Source organism: Hypanus sabinus, chromosome 27 (genome assembly GCF_030144855.1).
Source record: "Hypanus sabinus isolate sHypSab1 chromosome 27, sHypSab1.hap1, whole genome shotgun sequence".
NCBI classification, from domain to species: domain Eukaryota; kingdom Metazoa; phylum Chordata; class Chondrichthyes; order Myliobatiformes; family Dasyatidae; genus Hypanus; species Hypanus sabinus.
Genome location: NC_082732.1, coordinates 29,105,195 through 29,123,593, shown reverse-complemented (window position 1 = coordinate 29,123,593; position 18,399 = coordinate 29,105,195). Strand labels below are relative to the sequence as shown.

Genomic DNA, 18,399 nt, shown 5'->3' with positions numbered 1-18,399 from the left:
TCAAGGTCAAAACCATTATTCAGAGAGTAATGAAAGTATGGAGCTTACTCCTGCCATAAGTGTTTTGGAAGCAGAAAACTGTGATGCATTTTAGAAAGCGAGATTATTTGTGTGAAAGAAGGGGAAACAAAGATGGGAGGGGGAGGCTGAGATAATTAGAAAGGAAGAGACTAATTAACTTTTTAAGAAAACTGTTCGTTGCCCCTCCCCCACTCAATCTAAGTGCAGGAATTCTCATTTTGTCAGATGTGGGGGCAGAGGGTCATATCAGTGGTGATCTTGATCAGAATTGGGTTTGATATCGCTGGCATTTGTCATGAAATTTGTTAGCCGCAGCTAATGGGGTTGCAATACATGATAAACATAGAAAACACGAATTACAGTAAGTACATATGTATATTAAATAGTTAAGTTAAAATAAATAGTGCAAAAACAGTAATAAGTGGAAAAAAAAGTACTGAAGTAGTGTTCATGGGTTCAATGTCCATTCAGACATCGGATGGCAGAGGGGAAGAAGCTGTTTTTGAACCACTGCGTGTGTGGAGTGTGTACCTCCTTCCTGATAGTGGCAATAAGAAGAGGGCATGTCCTGGGTGATGGGACCTTTAATAATGGTCGCTGCCTTCCTGAGGCATCGATCCTTGATACTCTGGATGCTAGAACCCGTGATGGAGCTGACCAATTTTTACAACTTTTCTGACTGCCTTTCTTCCGCATTGTAAGGACATGTGGAATGTGGAGAGAGAAATAGCTATGCAGTCTTGGAAGAACCGTAGCGTTGTGGTTAGTACGCATTACAATACCAGCGAGGTGGGCGCCTATCCTGTCACTGCCCGTAAGGGGTTCGTACATTCTCCCCGTGACCGCGTGGGTTTCCTCTGCGCGCTGCTGTTTCCTCCCACAGTCCAACGTACTGTCCTAATAACCAGGTTAGTAGGTTATTTGGACATTGTAAATTGTCCCGCGTTTAGGTTAGAACGTGCAGGCACCAAGCCGTCGAATATTCGCTAGGTAATGTATCTGACTGCGGGTGACCACAGAACTTCATCCTAACTATTCCATCTGACTTTTCACATATACCCCACGGGACGGGTGGGTGGCCTTGAGTCAGTCTCTTGTCCGGGAGCTGGACGGTCTCATTCATACAGAGAACGAGGAAGCTCCGGGGAATGTGCGCTGGACCAGATTACAAGAATGTTCGGAATCTACGCCCACTGTCATCAGGGTCCCTGAATATTCACATTAAATATCTCTTACTTGCTATCATTGAGTTTACTGGAAATGCCAGGTCGAATTGGAGGGAAATTCCGCGGAACAGCGTTGACCCGAAGACCCGGAGAAGGGTACTGCGTTAAGAGAGGGGCTCAGCGAGTAACCCCCCCCCCCCCTTGGCGGGGTACGGGGTGGCGGGGGCCGGAGCCTGTTGCAGTTTGTTTGTGTGAGAATCGCTCGTGCGGAGTCACTGACCGAGGGAATTCCCGCCTCATATACGTCACACCCGATTAAACACGGGGAGGGGGATAAGTTTTTACTCAGTCTGCTGTGTGGCGCCTTCAGGTAGGATGGAGATGGGACCTTGTGTGGTTCTGTTCGCCGTGCTGACAACTGTGTTCGCTCAGAGCAGCTGCCCTCCAGGTAGGGACATGTACAGCTCCTTCTTGCCATCTCAGGATTGTCTCTGTCCTTGACGCTTCGGGTGTTTCGAATTTATCCGCTCAGCGTTTGAGTGATGCACGGCTGGGCAGGAGAAACGCCAAACTGTAAATGCAGATCAGTGTTTGGCTTACAGTGTATCACGCTGTCGGTTCTTCGCCAGAGGTGCTGAACGGCAAGTGGTACAGATAGCCCGGGCAGCGTGTAGGGAGAGAGAAGCGCGGGTCTTCCATCAGCTGTTTCTTTCTCGCAGATTCTGCCCGACCTGTTGCGCTTTTATTCCAGGTTTCCAAATCCGCGGCCTCTCTGTTTTAGTTTCCTGCCCACTTCGCTTTATTTTCCTTGCCGCGGTCTCACATCTTCTCTCGGCGACCACAGGGAAGATTGAGTTGAAACCTCTCTCTGCAGATCCCGACCAGCGTGCCAGCGAATTCTATCTTCGGGCTTTCAATCTTTTTTTTTGGGGGGGGGGGTTCTATTGTTGCGCATTTTTCAGACTACAACAATCAGAGGAAATATAATCAATCGGTCGCCGATATGCGATTGTTCCTTCGACACTGGAGAGCTCCCTCTTCATTTTGGAAAGAGAGACGGGACCTTTCATTCATAAATGTAAAAGAGTTGTTTACACTGGAGAGAGACCATATTGAAGATAAACTCCTCACCTTGGGTTCTGAAGGAAAATGTTGAATAATGCGCCTTTGTCTAATTTCTCCGTCTTGTTTATTTCGGCGCTGTCCCCTTTGTGCCGTGAACGATTGATCATATTATCCAGTGAGTCTTGCAGCCCGATCCTGATGAGTAAAGACGCGGGGGGCGGGTGGGGGGGGGGGGGTGAACGACAAAGAAGACAACAGTGGACCTAATGAACTTTGTTGGATTTTTAACTGAGGTACAATGTTGCTATTTGCAATCGCTGGGCTTTAGCAATGCTTGTCTTTGGCCGCTGCAGTTGTGAGGTGCTGTGGAAGGGGTTGCTGTTCAAGGAGGGTTGGTGGCGGCTCTCCATCGGTTTGTGAAGGGGGAGGGCTGATACCGAGCTGAGGGTTCACAGAAAGTTCAGGGTCTGCTGAAGGGTGCAGGGGCAAAGAGGTGAATGCAAGGTTGGAGGGGTTGAGCAGCTGGGGTAGGTGAAGAGAAACCCTGAGGTGGGGGTGTGTTTGAAGGGTTGAATTGCACAGCTGGCAGCTGGGAGGATGAACCACATATCTCACTGACTAAGCTTCTTGCAGGGAGTTTTTAGGGGTTTCATGATTAATTATTGACCTGAGATTATTTATTTATATATTGTAAGAGCTATTTTTTCTCAATCTGATTTTCCAAAAGAAAGTTTTGAAAATTTTGCCAGTGAGGGATCTGTCTTTAAAAAAGTCAAAGGAGGAAAGAATTTGCATTTCTGCATTTTCACAACCTTGGGATGCCCCACTCCACTCCTCAGCCAATGAAGTATCTACTTCAGTTCTACTTAATGAGGAAAGACAGCTGTCAGTTTGAGCACAGCAAGATGAGACCTGACTGCACTATAGTGGCCAGAAAATCTTCCCAGTCAGGAACAAATTGTAGGCAGTGATATGGGGAGAAATCACGTTTGAAATAGATACCTGATTTCAGCTAAGACGACACATGGCTGTCAGTTTAGCGTCTCACTAGAGAGGGTGCAACATTCCCTCAGTATAAGACCGTAAGATATAGGAGCAGAATTAGTCCACGTCCCATTGAGTCTGCTCTGCCATTTCATCATGGCTGATCCATTTTCCCTCTCAGCCCCAGTCTCCGTGCCTTCTCCCCGTATCCTTTCACGCCCCGACCATTCAAGAACCTGCCAGCCCCTGCCTTAAATATACGTATGGCCTAGGAATTTCCAGCAGAGACTGTGCCCTCATCTCTCCTGAACCACTCCAGGTATGACAAGCCTATTGAGGGGTCATTCTGGAAATCATTTGAGAATGAAGAACTATTTTGCTTCACCACAACTGACCCTCCACATTTTGCAAGGGAAGGAGAGGCAGTTGATGAGGTGGACGAGTGATGGAGGAAGGTGGGAGAGATGGACCCTTAGTAGCTCAGCTAAGTGAAAATACACCCTCTGTGAATGAGTTGGGAATCTCTGGGAGTTTTCCTTCCCTCCCTTGCTAGAAAAGGATTCATTTCCAATCCCAGATCTGAAAGAGTAAATATGATCCTGGCTTATTTTAAAATTCCACGATTACCATCGCGTGCCACTTGCACCTGCATGCCCGTGGGTTTTTCAGGCAAGAGCGGGCTCAGATACGGAGGAGGTTTAGGCAGGGAAAAGGTGACACCCCTGGCCCTGGCCTAGTCTGGCTATGTCAGCTTTCTGACTAGTGGTTGACTGATTCCGAATATCCTTCATGCCCCTGGGCCAGGATTAGGAGAGAGTTTGTGTGAAGTACTGCATGGTGGGTGGTTGGGTTTATTACACAGGGATCTGAAAAGAAATTGGTCCTGGTCAGCAAAACTAACAGTAAATATCTTTTCTTGTTGACAGGCTCATTTCGGGATATTCACACTGACCAGTGTAAAATTTGCCCAGCAACAACGTACACAGACCAGCCGAACAACAACAGCCAGTGCAAGAGGTGCCACATGTGTACAGGAGGTGGGTGCCTCAGATGCAAGCATATTGGGTTGGACAGTAGCATAGGGTCTTTGTTCTAAAGGGGAAATGGGGAAGGAGCTGTGTGGTGATGGGAAATGGGAGGCTTGCAGAAGAGGAAACGGGAATGGGGGGAAAGGGGAGAGAGTGTTAAGGAGGAAAAGAAGAAAGAAGGGATGAGATAAGAAGAGGGAAGGAAGATAAGAGGTGCCTTGAAAGAATTGCTATGCAGTACTCCAGTCCCAGAGATACAACCACTGCTGCCTATTCTCATCCTATGAGAAATGATGTAATTCCAGGTAACTTGCTGGTGTATCAGCAAGCTTCATGACACTCTGGCCTGGGTCCGTATTTCCTACAGCATTATTGGTGAACACCAACTCACATTTACCCCCTCCTACCCTCCCCCCTCTCTCTCCCTCACACCCTCTTCCCCCCTCCCACCCCTGCCCCTCCTTTCCACCCCTTCCCTCCTATCCACCCCTTCCCCTCCTTTCCACCCCTTCCCCTCCTTTCCATCCCTCCCTCCTTTCCACCCCCCGTCCTTCCACCCATCCCCCCTGCCCTGTATTTTTTAATTCTCCCCCCATCTCCCACAATATCTCAGTATTTCAATACTGAAAGAACAACAGAGAGCATTGGAAATACTCAGCCGGTCAGGCAGCAGCTGCGGAGAGGGAAGCAAGAATTAGCATTTCAGGTTTACAACCTTCATTCATTTTCAACAATTGCCAGTGACACCTTTTTTTGCTTTGGAAAGGTCAATTTGAAATCCTACATCCCTGCTTGGCGACCGCCAACACCGTCTGTGGTTGTAAACAGGGCTTCATGTGTACAAGGAGTGATTGTAAATCTTGCAAGCCCCAAAGGAAGTGTAAGAAAGGACAGGAGGTAACACAAAAAGGTAAGGCTCTTCTGACCTGTCTTGTTCTGAAATATCTGTTCATGCTTATTAGCTACTCTGGAGATGTTGTGACAGTTTACAAGTTTGATTAGCAGACTCCTATACAACATGAATGTTGTCCATTTGATAGGCGCTTCTCAAATCTACAATCTACTGGGAAATTCCTCACCAATTCATGCACCATCCTGACATGGAAATTTCTCAGAAGTCTTTCCTTGCCTGTGGGTCATTGAATTCCTACCCATTGCATTCACCACAAGGACAGTGACGGTTTTAAAAATAAAATTTTAAGATGTTCACAACGATCTTCTCAAGGCAATAAGATGTGGACAGTAAAAACATTGCCCTTTGCAGTGATGCCCTTACCTCACAAGTGTACAAGAATAAAATCTGTATAATCCTTAATAATTTGAGGATTGCCTGTTAAGTACAGTGAATAGAATTGGAGTATTATCTGGTGGTTTCTGTCCAATCAGAATCCTGCAATGAGACCTTATCTGGTCAGCGTACTCAGTCCCAGAGTTTGCATGATGAGTGAACCAATGAGTCTGCTTTGGGATATTATTGACCTGCTACTCGTTTTGGGTTGGACCACCAGAACGGAACTTAACATTTGGCCCCAATTATTGTCTCTCACCACTGAACCCTGAGAGGCGTAAGAGGCTCCTGGGTGCACTGTTATTGGTGCAGACGTGACAGCCTGCTGAAAAGTTTCTGACAGAACATATCGTCACCAAAGCCACTTCCTTTTCTGGCCAATGGACTCATGTAAGTAGGTGAAAATGTTCCACTGCCATCAGTACTGCTTGCTCTATATTGTCCGAGTTCGATTGTGACTCAGTCATGGTGGTGGTGCTGGCAGCTGGGTTTGGGACAGAAAATGGGCTCAGGTCAGGTCTTAAGGGCACTGGAGAGGGTATTGAACACTGGATTATTCGGCTGGGAGTCCATGTTCTAGCATCTTGCCGTGTGGACCATCCATAGATCCCACTGTTAGATTTCCATTGCTCCCATGATTGAGTGGGATGTTAGAAGAGTTAATTATGGAAGTGGAAGTTTTGATGTCTCTGGCATTCTATAACAGAACCCCATCTGTTTCTTTGGGCCCGCTGGATTCCTTCACACAGTTGCATCAACAGTGTGGTTAGGATCTTCCTTTTGCACATAACTGATCCTGGAGCTCGTAAACTTCTGTAACCTCCAAATCACTGTCCACAACTCTGACCCCGGCATTCACCCTGTCTAATCCCCAACCTTCAGATCACTTCAAGTGGTCCTAATCCCAGTCTCTGTATCCTTATGTACCACTTGGTGGAACCCTCACCTCCAACTTGTGAGGCCATTCTATATGACCATAAGACATAGGAGCGGAATTAGACCATTTGGCCCATCGAGACTGCTTCACCATTCTATCATGGCCGATTTATTATCTCTCAACCCCATTCTCCAGATTTCACCATGCACTGATTAAAGAAATTTTTCTTCATCTCTGTTCTAAATGGACGTCCCTGGCAATGATCCCTCTAAGGTGTGGAACTGTGCGCACGCACACATATTTTGCTACTAGAGCACAAAGGAATTTAAACTGCGCACAAAAGGCTGTCACCCTCTGCCTCATTGGCATGTTAAGTATATTTCACAATCCTCACAACCACTTTTCCTTTTCTGGTTTCTGATGCAGATGCTGTTGACAATGTGGGGTTGGCGATGATTTGTCTGCAGATTTTTAGATCTGGCTCATTTATAGTGTTTTTATTGAAGAAGTTAATCAGTGCACACATGTTGTTGTCACTGGGCAAAAAATTTGCCCAGTGGCAGAAGATTTTTGCACACACTGTTCATTAAAAATTACAGGGAACATTGGTTCCTGGAGGCCTAACATTTCTGAACCGGCTTGGTGAGATCAATTTCCCCCCTCTCCCACCACTGCCTTGTAGCTCAGTGAGACCTGGTCCCTGTTGTACGCCCTCCATCCGGATTGGTCTCTGTTGTATCTCGTCCCCTGCATGTGAGTTGATCCTAGTATATAAAACAAACTTCCCCTGTGTGACCTGGTCTCTGTTGCACTCCTTCTGTGAGACATCGTCCCTTCTTGTATCTGCTCTGGCCCCGTGTAATGGATTATCACAGTTTTTATAGTCCATCTGACTTCTGCTAGTTCCTCCACAAAGCATTCGCTTTAACCCCATGTGTAGCAGAGTGGGGAGTAAATATTTCAAAATAAATCTCTGCCACCAGGTCTTGGCGGCACAGTTAACTGAATCTTCTCTGGTTTTCTCCATCAGGCAATTCATTTAAGGAAACCCAGTGTAAGGACTGTGAGAACGACATGTACTCTGATACAGAGGATGGTGTCTGCAAACCCTGGACAGAGTGAGTTCGGTGTGGGTGAGGGGGTATGTGAGGGGGCATGTACTCTGATACAGAGGATGGTGTCTGCAAACCCTGGACCGAGTGAGTGAGGGGGTATGTGAGGGGGCATGTACTCTGATACAGAGGATGGTGTCTGCAAACCCTGGACAGAGTGAGTTCGGTGTGGGTGAGGGGGTATGTGAGGGGGCATGTACTCTGATACAGAGGATGGTGTCTGCAAACCCTGGACCGAGTGAGTGAGGGGGTATGTGAGGGGGCATGTACTCTGATACAGAGGATGGTGTCTGCAAACCCTGGACTGAGTGAGTTTGGTGTGAGTGAGGGGGTATGTGAGGGGGCATGTACTCTGATACAGAGGATGGTGTCTGCAAACCCTGGACCGAGTGAGTGAGGGGGTATGTGAGGGGGCATGTACTCTGATACAGAGGATGGTGTCTGCAAACCCTGGACAGAGTGAGTTCGGTGTGGGTGAGGGGGTATGTGAGGGGGCATGTACTCTGATACAGAGGATGGTGTCTGCAAACCCTGGACTGAGTGAGTTCCTACTCAGAGGTGTGCAGAGAGCATGAGGAAAGACGGTGTGAGAGAGGAGGTATGTGGTTGGGCCCTAGGAAGTGCAGATTTCCTGGAGGAAGTCTCAGTGGCCATAGAAAGCACGTCAAATTGAAGGCAATAAAAATCCGAGAGATCTCGGCAGAGCTGTGCTAGCATTTGCCCTGGAGCCACAAAAGCAGGTGATGAACTGGTTGGTGAGGGGCAAGTGGGAGGAGAGGGAGGACAGCAGATTTCAGCTGGCTTAATCACCGTTCTTATCGGGGGGGGGGGTGCTGCCACAGGGTTGCAGAAAGTTGTCAACTCATTCAGCTCCATCACGGGCTCGTCTGTCCTGCATCCTGGACATCTTCAAAGAGCAATGCCACAAAAAGGCGGCATTCATCATTCCGGACTCTCAATGCCCAGGACATGTCCTCTTCTCATTGTTACCATTAGAGAGGAGGTACAGGAGCCCAAAGGCTCCCATTCAACAGTTCAGGAACAGCTTCTTCCCCTCCGCCACCCAGTTTCTGAATAGACATTGAACCTGTGAACACTACCTCACTGCTTTCTTTTTCTCTATTTGCACTGCTTAATTTAACGTTTTTTAACATATATACTTTAATTCAGTTTTTATTATTATGTACTGCTGCCACAAAACAACACATTTCATAACACATGCTGCTGCTATTAAATCTGGTTCTGGTTTGGATGTGGTTATATCTGGGAAGGGAATTCCTGAGGCTAAGATGGAAGAGACTGATAGCGTGGCCAGTGACTATGGACTGATTTGGGATGGAGGCATGAGTTGGGACTGGAGGAGAAAGGAGTCACAGGCTGGGGAGGGTGAGACCCCTCTGAATGAGGAATATCAGAGTGGGGCACATGGGAGGAGGGTGGCGGGGCTGGAGAAGACAGACACAGGTTAGGGGGCCAGTCGGAAGTCAGAGGACAGGCACGTTATTTGTCTACAGCTGAGCCTGATTGAGATCCAGCTCTGGGCTGAACCCACCAACGGCTGACCCGAGCAGTGGACAAGGAAGCCATTGGAGAGTGGGACTCATGGTGCCTGCGGGAGTGTCGATAGGTAGCTTGACAGTGACGTCCCTTATAACGGGTCATTACGAAGAGATCTGGCGGACCTTGGGTCAATTTTGTTTGAAGGAGGGTGGTGGGTGATTGTGAGGGAACTGAAAAGGCACGATGTGTGAACTGAGTGTAAGCCATTGTAGTTTGGATGTCATCTTCTGTAAATGGATGTCCTGTCTTATTTTCCTGTACCAGATACTGCATTCGTGGGAAGCTCGTGGGTGGCTTCGGTGCCCCTTTAAAAGGGTCTCTTAGGTAGTTTTAAAGTGGGGTGGAGGGCGGTTGTAGTGGCGTCTCTTTAAACACCCATGCTTGATCTTATTTGCGTTTGAACTGATAGACCAGCGCTTACGCTGCTGAGAGAAACTGAAATATTCCACTACTACCCACTTTCAACACAGTGAAATGAGGGCTGATCTAACCATCACCATTGAGTAAACTATAATATTTATGATACTGTAACTGTAAAGTCAGGAAACACGTGTTGTGGAGTGTAAAAGAAAGTCAGATAATATCATAACCACTTTAAACATCAGACCTCCTACAGATAAGACCAGTCATTGCATAAGTTTCCAGTCTTCCAGCAGAGATCACTGATGCAGACTGTACGTGTTGTAATCTCTTCTTGGTGTTTATCATTCTAGCTGTTCAGCAAAAGGTCTCCAGGTGGTGCGGAATGGCTCCAGGACGGAGGATGTAACGTGTGGGTCTTTCCCTACAGTGGCGACAACCAGCCAAGGAAGGGGCAAATACAGAACTCTGATACCATCAGACCATCCGAGGAACAAAGGTAGAAACACTTGAACCAAAGGTGCAGTTGCTAACCTGCCCCGATGGAGTAGGACAAACTGCATCCTGCTGTGAGGTTGCAAAGTGACCAAAACAATCAGGGTTGACTAAATTTTAGAGGAGATCACAGAATGGGAAAGGGGAAGAGGCAATACTGTAAATGAAGGCAGGGTAAAGAAAGGGTCTTACTTGGCAAATCACAAAGCTTAGTCAATTTGAATGATGATCTTTATTTGCCAAGGTTCAACATTTATAAAGAATTATATAAGTAAGAGGTTTAAGTATGATTATGGAATAAAATGTGTACAAATACATAAGTACCAGCATGTATTGCAAAGTAAGCAGCATTATAAAGAGTAGTTTCAAGTACTTACAGTGCAGTGACAGTGGTAATACATAGAGGGGAGTGGGGGACTATCTGGAATGGTTGCTCAGATGAACTGCCTGGGGGAAAGAAACTTTCAAGAGTGCGTGGTTTTTGTTTTAATAGTGCTTATAGGGCTATTAAAACAAAAACTTTATGCTATCTTAAACAAGCACCAAGGCAAGGGTTCCCAACCTTTTTTATGTCGTGGACCCTTACTATTAACCGAGGTGTCTGTGGACCCCAGGTTGGGAACCCCTGAACAAAGGATTAGAAGATATTGCCAAGAGTTGTCCCAAGCAGTAGAGTGTGATAACGTCAAGAAACTGGAGGAACATACAGCAAAGGTTAATAGTAGGGTATTTTAATTCACATGGTTTACTGGAACTGATGTATTTAGCTTGGTATGTTGAAGAAATAATGAAATTACAGGCTTTTTTTTGATCTGGTATTTGGCAAAGAGAAAGCATCAGTAATAATTGTGGTTCCTTCAGGGGAGAACAATCTTTAGGGGATAAAATTCTATACAAGCATTGAAAATGATTTGGTTCAATCTGAAATCGGGGCTTTAAATTTAAAGCCAACTACTAAGGTATGAGGCATAATCTGTCTACAATTAATTTTGAGACTACATTAAAACATATGGGAACTTTAATTTAAAGAAATAGTACAATATCCCTTTCTAAGAACCCAGAGGAAAAGTGCCCCAGCTGTAGTTGACACAAGAAGTTAAAGATAGCATTTGATCAAAGGAAATGTTGCCTATAAGAGTGGTAAACTTGAGGACTGGTAGGAGTTCAGAATTTAGCAAAGGAAGACCAAAGCACTGGTAGAGAAAGGGAAAGTGGAATATAGGAATGGGAAAACTTGAAACTTTCAAAAATGTAAAAGTTTCTGTAGAAGTGTATTGAGTAAAACAAAAAGCTGAAGAATGTGTGGGTCCTTTGCAAACTGGAATAGCGGAAATGATATCAGGGAAAGGGAAACAATTGAAAAATTAGACAAATTATTTGTCTCTATCTTCATGGAAGAAGACACTTAAAACCCTCCCAGGAATAGTGGAGAACAGGTTTGGAGCAAAGGAGGAGATGAATGAAAATTAGTTTTGGTTAAAAATGTACTACTGGAGAAATTAAAGGGTCTGGAAGCTGATTACACCCGACGTCTGTTTGTTTTTGAGGTTGTAAATAGCAGGGTGCATATTGGGGTAAGATATTTGGATGTTCTGAAAGTTTTCTCTGGGAAACCAGGCAAGAAGATCTTAAGCAAAATTGGAGAGCATGGGATTGTGGATAGTGTACTGCCGTAGACCGATGATTAGTTAATAGATAGAAAAGAACGGGGATAAATGGGTAGTTTTTATGTTAAGAGCCCGTGACCAGTGGAGTGATGCAGTGTGTGTCAGTGATTTGAACATAAGAAATCAAAGCAGGGGAGATCATTTGGTTTCTCATGCCTGCCTGGACAATCATTAAGATCATGTCTGACCATTTGCCTCAGAGTCAATTTCATGCCAATGACCCCCTGACATTTGCTTCCAAACTATCCAAAAATCCAACCCTCCCTATGTGGAATATTCCCAGTCATTGAGCTTCCAGAATCCTCCTGGATAGAGAATTGCAACACTTCACCATGCTCTACATGGAGACACTTTCTCATCACCTGTCTAGAAAGGCTGATCCCTTACTTTGAGACTTAGACATCCCATGCAGTGAAAACATCATCTCCGAATCTACACTGTCCATCTTCAGAATGGGACCATGTTTCTCCTCAGTGGGAAGCTTATTCACCAGACGTGAGGTGATTGTGGAGTTTAGGAAGGTGCAGGCTGTACATAAGCAGTTACTCCTTGGAGAGAGTTAGGAGCACCAGATTTTTTTGGGGGAAAAAAAGTTTCAAGTTCATCTGTTATCAAAATCTGTACCCCATATACAATCTTGAGGTTCAACCTCTTGCAGGCAGCCACAAAACAACAAAACACGATTCACAATGGGCAATCTTTCCTGGTCCCTCAGCAGAAGCTCTTTGGTCAAGAAAGCACAGCAATGCCTCTGTTTCCTGAGGTGGTTGAGGCGAGTGAAGCTTCCTCTATCCCATTCCAACCAATTTTTGCAGGAGTGCATTGAGTGTCCTGACCAACTGTATCACCGTCTGCTATGGGAATTGCAAATTAACTGGCTGCAAGACTCTACAAAGGATTGCAAAAGTCATTGTGGTCACTCCTCAATCCAAGATATTTATCAGGAATGATGCGAACACAGGGCCCTCAGCATTGTCAGAGATCCCTCCCATGTGTCCCACAATCTCTTTGACCCCATACCATCTGGGAGGAAATATCGTAGCATTCTGACAAGGATGGTTAGGATGGGAAACAGTTTCTTTCCCCAAGCCTTGAGACTAATGAACTTCCTGTCACTACCCAGATGTCATCATGTATGAGGCACCAGTCGTGTTATACTCACAAACAAAAGAAAATCTGCAGATGCTAGAACTCAAAGTAGTACACAAAATGCTGGAGGAACTCAGAAGGCCAGGCAGCATCTATGGAGAGGAATAAACAGTCAACATGTTGGGCTGAGCCCGTTCATCAGGAAGCATTATACTATTTACTTTTTAACTTGTGTCATAAACGCATTTTATGCTAAGTGTCAGTCATCTGGAATATAATCATATTATTTGTAGTAATCTTACTTTATATGTTGTGTTGAGTTGTATGTATTGTGTTGTGCACCTTGGTCTAGAGAAATGTTGTTTCTTTTGGCTGTAAACATGTAAACAATAAACTTGAACTTGGTGCAGTGATCAGGTATGATTGATGGACAAAGTTAACCAATGAATCCAGTGTCCTTAACCATTTGTATTTTAAGGCAGTTTCCAACTTGCTGCAGAACATTATTTTAATCGTTCCCTCCTTAGTGTAGAAAACATGAGGACTATTTGCTGTATTACTAGTGGGCTGAATTGCTGTGTACTTAATATTTCAATATTATTTGAGTAATCTTGTATATATTGGTTGATTAAGCATTCTTGTTCCTTTAAATAATTAATGAGTATTAATTACATATATCATCATATGACCATGTGATATGTGCATGCCTTGCTTAAAGACAAAGTTACACCTGTATTCCCAGTCTTCTTGTGTCTTCCTTTGAAATAATTTAATGTTTTGAAGTTGCAAAATGTAACGTGATCTCTGTTCCCTCTCCAGACAACAAGAACGATGGGATAGTTGCAATTATTGCCATTATATTGCTGCCGTGTGTCTTCATTCCATTCATGCTGTTCATGATGGCACAGTCCAAGAGAAAGCAGGACCCTGACCAACTGGTTGTGAAAAACATTGGTAAGTTTATGTTCAACATCTCACACCTCTCAACCCACCCAGGACAAACGCTGGCTGAGTATAAACGAGGAGGGATCGGGAGGTGCAAGATACCTGAACTCTTCCAAATATGTCTCTCTGCTTCCCTCTGCCTACGCCCACAAGCAAACCCCACACCAGCTCTCTTGGACACACCTTGCAATCTGTGTTTGAGAAATGGGGTGTTCCATTGTCTTTTAGGCCCATCAGCTTCGCTTATGTGATTTTAGCGGGCGACAGTTACTGCAGTTGCTTTCCAGTGCCAGTGACCACTGATCAGCGTTCGATTGCCACCGCTGCCTGTAAGAAGTTTGTACATTCTCTCTGTGACCACATCTCCTGGTGCTCCGGTTTCCTCCCACATTCCCAAGACATAAGGTTAGGGTTAGTGTTAATCAGTTGTGGGGATGCTATACAGCACAGAACAGGCTCCTCTGGTCCAGTGAGCCACACCACCCAGCACCCCCCTCCCTATTTTAACCTCAGCCTAATCACAGCACAGTTCACAATGACCAATTAACCTATTAACCAGTATGTCTTTGGAATGTGGGAGGAAACCCACGTTTCTGGGGAGGATGTACGTTGGAACTGAACTCCAAATACTGATGCTACACAACTGTAGCGCCCAAATGCTGGCGCTGGGGGCATGGCGACACTTGTGGGTTGCTCCCAGCACAGCCCTCACTGTGCTTGTTATTGAGGCAAAATGATGCATTTCGACGTACACATGACAGATAAAGCTAATCTTTTTTAATAAAAAAAGATGTAGGCAGATTGTTTTCGTCTCCGTACACCACCGTACGAAATTAGCAGCTCCCTTAACGGGACAGGTTGGTGAATGCATATGGGAGATGGGGACCAATGGATTCGAGGGAGAGACATGGTGAAGCATGGTGGATAGGGGTTTCTGTGGGCCATGGACCAGCTGACATCACTGGTCTGTGGTCTTTCCACTACACCTGCATAATAGCACCCCACCCTGGGTGCAGATCCTTGATGATTAAAGTGGTGGGTTTTAAGGGGTAACAAGCTCTTGGAAAGGACTCCAGGGCTTTGCACCAACAGTGCTGGAGACCGTGGGGTTCTACATTCAATCAAGGGAATGGCTAGATGGTTGGAATTTGCTAAAGAGCGATTTTAGGAAGAACCTTTATTTTTCAGATGAGAAGCAATCGCAAGCAGCAAACTGGAATTACTTTTTAAAATTCTTCTCTGCTTTGATATTTCAGAGGATTTTCCGTTGACCTTTACGGTGCCAAAGGACATCGACGTGTGCAGCTGTCACTCTCCAGAAGAGGAGACTGGAGACTGGCAGCTCCGGCAAGAGACTACTCCCAAACCTCCGGAGTGACCCTGCCAACACCCTGAAGCAGGGTCAGGGACTTTGAAATGATTGGGGCAGCATTACTCAGCACAATAATGAAACACAAGGTTAATAACCTTCAGTCTACATTTCACTCTCAGCTTGCAACTTCCCAGAAAGAATTGGTTCAAAATACTTTGCAAAGCAGATTCAAATTGCTACAGACAATAACTCTGTAGGATTGAAAATAATATCATACACAGTCATGGATGGCTCCTCCACCCACCGGCCCTCAATTTCTGTCCGTTTCTAAGATTATGATGTTTAAAATGATTCTTATGAAAGACATGCTGTAAATTATGTTTCTTTCTGCATGATCAAGTCTGATGGCGAACTGTTAAGTAACAGCTACAGTACATTCAGAAGATTCAGGGAAAGATGAGAATATTTTACTCACCCTCTTCTGATTGATAGCAAACTGCTGGAGAAGGCATCGAAGGCAAATGCAATGTTAGCATTCATTTGAAGGGGACTAGAGTATAGAAGCAAGGATGTAAAGCCAAGGCTTTACAAGTCATTGGTCAGACCACTCTTGGAGTATTGTGAGCTGAATTGGGCCCTTACTTAAGTAAAGATGAGCTGGCATTGGAGAGTTCACTCGAACGGCCCTGGGAATGAGAGGGTTAACGTATGAGGACTGTTTGATGGCTCTGGGCCTGTATTCACTGGAGTTTAGAAGAATGCTGGGGGCGGGGGAGGATCTCTATTTGACCTATCAAATAGTGATAGGCCTAGATAGAGTGAACGTAGAGAGAATGCTTCTAATAGTGAGGGCGGGTTGGATGTCCTAAGTCTACTCCTATGTCTTGTGGTCTTATGCCTTCTGGTATTGTCAAGGGAGAATTTTTCAGAGTTATGGTTCCAGGAGTGGGAATAATTATGGAGTTGGTTCAAGAGGCTGGCTGAAGGAAGGAATGGATAAGGTTGATAAAGTGGGTGTCAGATGATAAGGGAGGGGGGTGCAGCAGCCCAATGGAGCCATCATGATTATGAGAAGCATTAATAGAATGATACGGTTTTCCCCAGGGTGGCAAACACTGATGCCAGAGGACATACTTTTAAGGCGAATTGAGGAAGGTTTGGAGGAGATGCCAGAGATGTGTTTTTTTTTAATATACAGAAAGTACTAAATGCCGGGAGTACATTGCTGGGAGTGCTGATAGAGGCTGATACATTAGGGATACTAAAGAGACTTCTCGGTGGGCACATAGAAGATAGAAACATGAGTGCTGTGGGGTATGTAGGAGGGAGGGATTAGATTAATCATGGAGTAGGTTTATTTTGGTTGGCATCTTGTGGGCTGAAGGGCCTAAGGTACTCTCTGTGTTGTAGCAGAGAAAAGTGAGGCTCTTGGTATTTAAGATGAAGCTCTAACATCCTGCCTTACATCATACAAACTGTCTGTTGTGTTGAGGCTGGTATTCTGGAGGTGGGAGAGAGAGAGCGGAGTCCTTGACTGCAGGAAAGATTCAGTCAGTACAGGAAAGGGAGAGACAGATCATTAGAGAGGATGTGGGAGTTGAGTCTGCTGTGGAGTGGAGAAAGATAACTTTGATCACTCTGTCTACTTTTTAAATTTTATTTTAAAAATAGATTTTATTCATAATAAAATAGCATATACAAAACCAGTGCCAAACTCTTTGCATTCTTAATGTCGTTAGGTCAATACATTCATCGAGTGACACTTCCCTTTAACCTGAGCACCATCCAATCACAGCACAATTTCCACTTTTCTCCGATTCTGCAAGACCACCATCTGAACAGTCATCGTCTCAGCTAACACACTGGCCAGTGCATCGTCTGCAAACACGAGCGCTGTGGCCATCTCGTTAGCCAGCGCCGCCTTCTCAGAGGTCGTGCGTATTGGTTCCTGACCATACCATAACAGGGGAAAAGCTTTCATCCAGGATCTTTCTGCCTCTTTGGTAAATCTCTTACTGCGCCGACCGTCTCGGCCAGGGTGCTTGTCTGGGCTAGTAAGACAGTGTATGCGTGCTACCAAGTACCCTGGATGGCAGTAGCTGTACCATCCTGCAGAATGGTAGACCCAGGCACCACAAATCCAATACTGTACTTACCGTTTAGCTTTCAGGGAGTGCCCCCATCTTCATGGCACCATTTGATGTTGACACGGTCGTCCCAGGACACTGCTCCCGCTCACACTCACTGTGCCCCCCTGACCGGTTGGACCTGTACCGCCTGCACCAACACTCCTTCCCCTTTCCCTGTTGGCAGAGGGGTTACGCTCGAAGACGGGATTAGACCAGTCATAAGCAGAGGGTGCCACGGTCAGCACAACGCTATTTCAGAGCTTAGTCCCAGCATCCTCTGTAAGGAGTCTTTGTATGTGAATTTTCTCCGGGTTCCCCTCACGCTCCAGAGATATACTAGGTCATTGTAAATTGTCTTGTGATTAGGTTAGGGTTAAATCGGTGATGTCGGGGGGCACGGCTCGAAGGGCCCTGTATCACGAAAGAACTAAGTTGCTATTTGTGTCTTCCCCTGGGTGATATACCTTTCCATTGTATGTGGGGCTTCACCACCAGACACATAGCGGAGGGATGCTGAAACTGTGGTCCTTTCCTGCAGTGCACTGAGCTTCAGGCATTACTTAGTAGGTACTTCTGCTGCCTGGTACATGCTGCTCAGCAGCAGCCCCCTCCTGCTGGAAGACCAACACACTTCAGGCAGACTGAAGAACGTCTTTCACCGTGATGATAATCTCACAGCAGCACTCGGCGGCATTTTAGTGTTTGGAGCAACCCGTCGATCAAAGAGTCCGCTGTTAACGCAGCAACTCAGGACAAACTTACACGGGTCCTTGTATCCCTTCTCCGCGCCTTCATAGCAAATCCACAGTCTGACTGAGGGAAGCATGCATTAGGATTGATATTTTCACCAGAGAGGAAGAATGTGGCTGTTTTTTTTTTTTGGGGGGGGGGCTGTCAGTGCCAGACAATGAGGTCTTGTTGTTAGTTGGTGAGTTGTGACGATGAGACATTTTGCCCAATGGTTTGGACAATTTTCTTAGGGAACCACCTCACAGTATCCACAAAGTCCCTGTCCTATCCCAGGTCTGGGAGATCAACGTTAGGCTTAGAACAGCCAGATGCTCAGTATCACACATCATGCTGATTACTGGGCACTGTTGAGAAATATTTCACTACTGCATCTAAGTTATTTTCAATAGTATGCTGTATGGCTTTTAGTTTTTTTAAGTCAGTATTGGAATTAAGATGGTGGCGCGCTTGGATGAAGTGGCCTCAGTGGAGCCAATCAAAGGTGTTATTACCTTTTTTGAAGACCTTTTATCTGACTGTAAGATGCTGCTGGACATTAAGAACTTAAAGTA

The 18,399-nt window shown here is 45.6% G+C and overlaps 1 protein-coding gene across 1 annotated transcript; it reads left to right on the top strand.

The window, feature by feature from the left end:
* The first annotated feature begins 1,533 nt into the window (after nt 1–1,533).
* LOC132381940 (tumor necrosis factor receptor superfamily member 9-like) lies at nt 1,534–16,677 on the top strand. The gene is made up of 7 exons (XM_059951651.1): nt 1,534–1,635; nt 4,163–4,273; nt 5,031–5,174; nt 7,460–7,547; nt 9,815–9,960; nt 13,532–13,666; nt 14,914–16,677. The coding sequence occupies exons 1-7, from the start codon at nt 1,563–1,565 to the stop codon at nt 15,033–15,035; spliced, it is 819 nt and encodes a 272-aa protein (XP_059807634.1). The 5' UTR covers nt 1,534–1,562; the 3' UTR covers nt 15,036–16,677.
* The last annotated feature ends 1,722 nt before the right edge of the window (nt 16,678–18,399 follow it).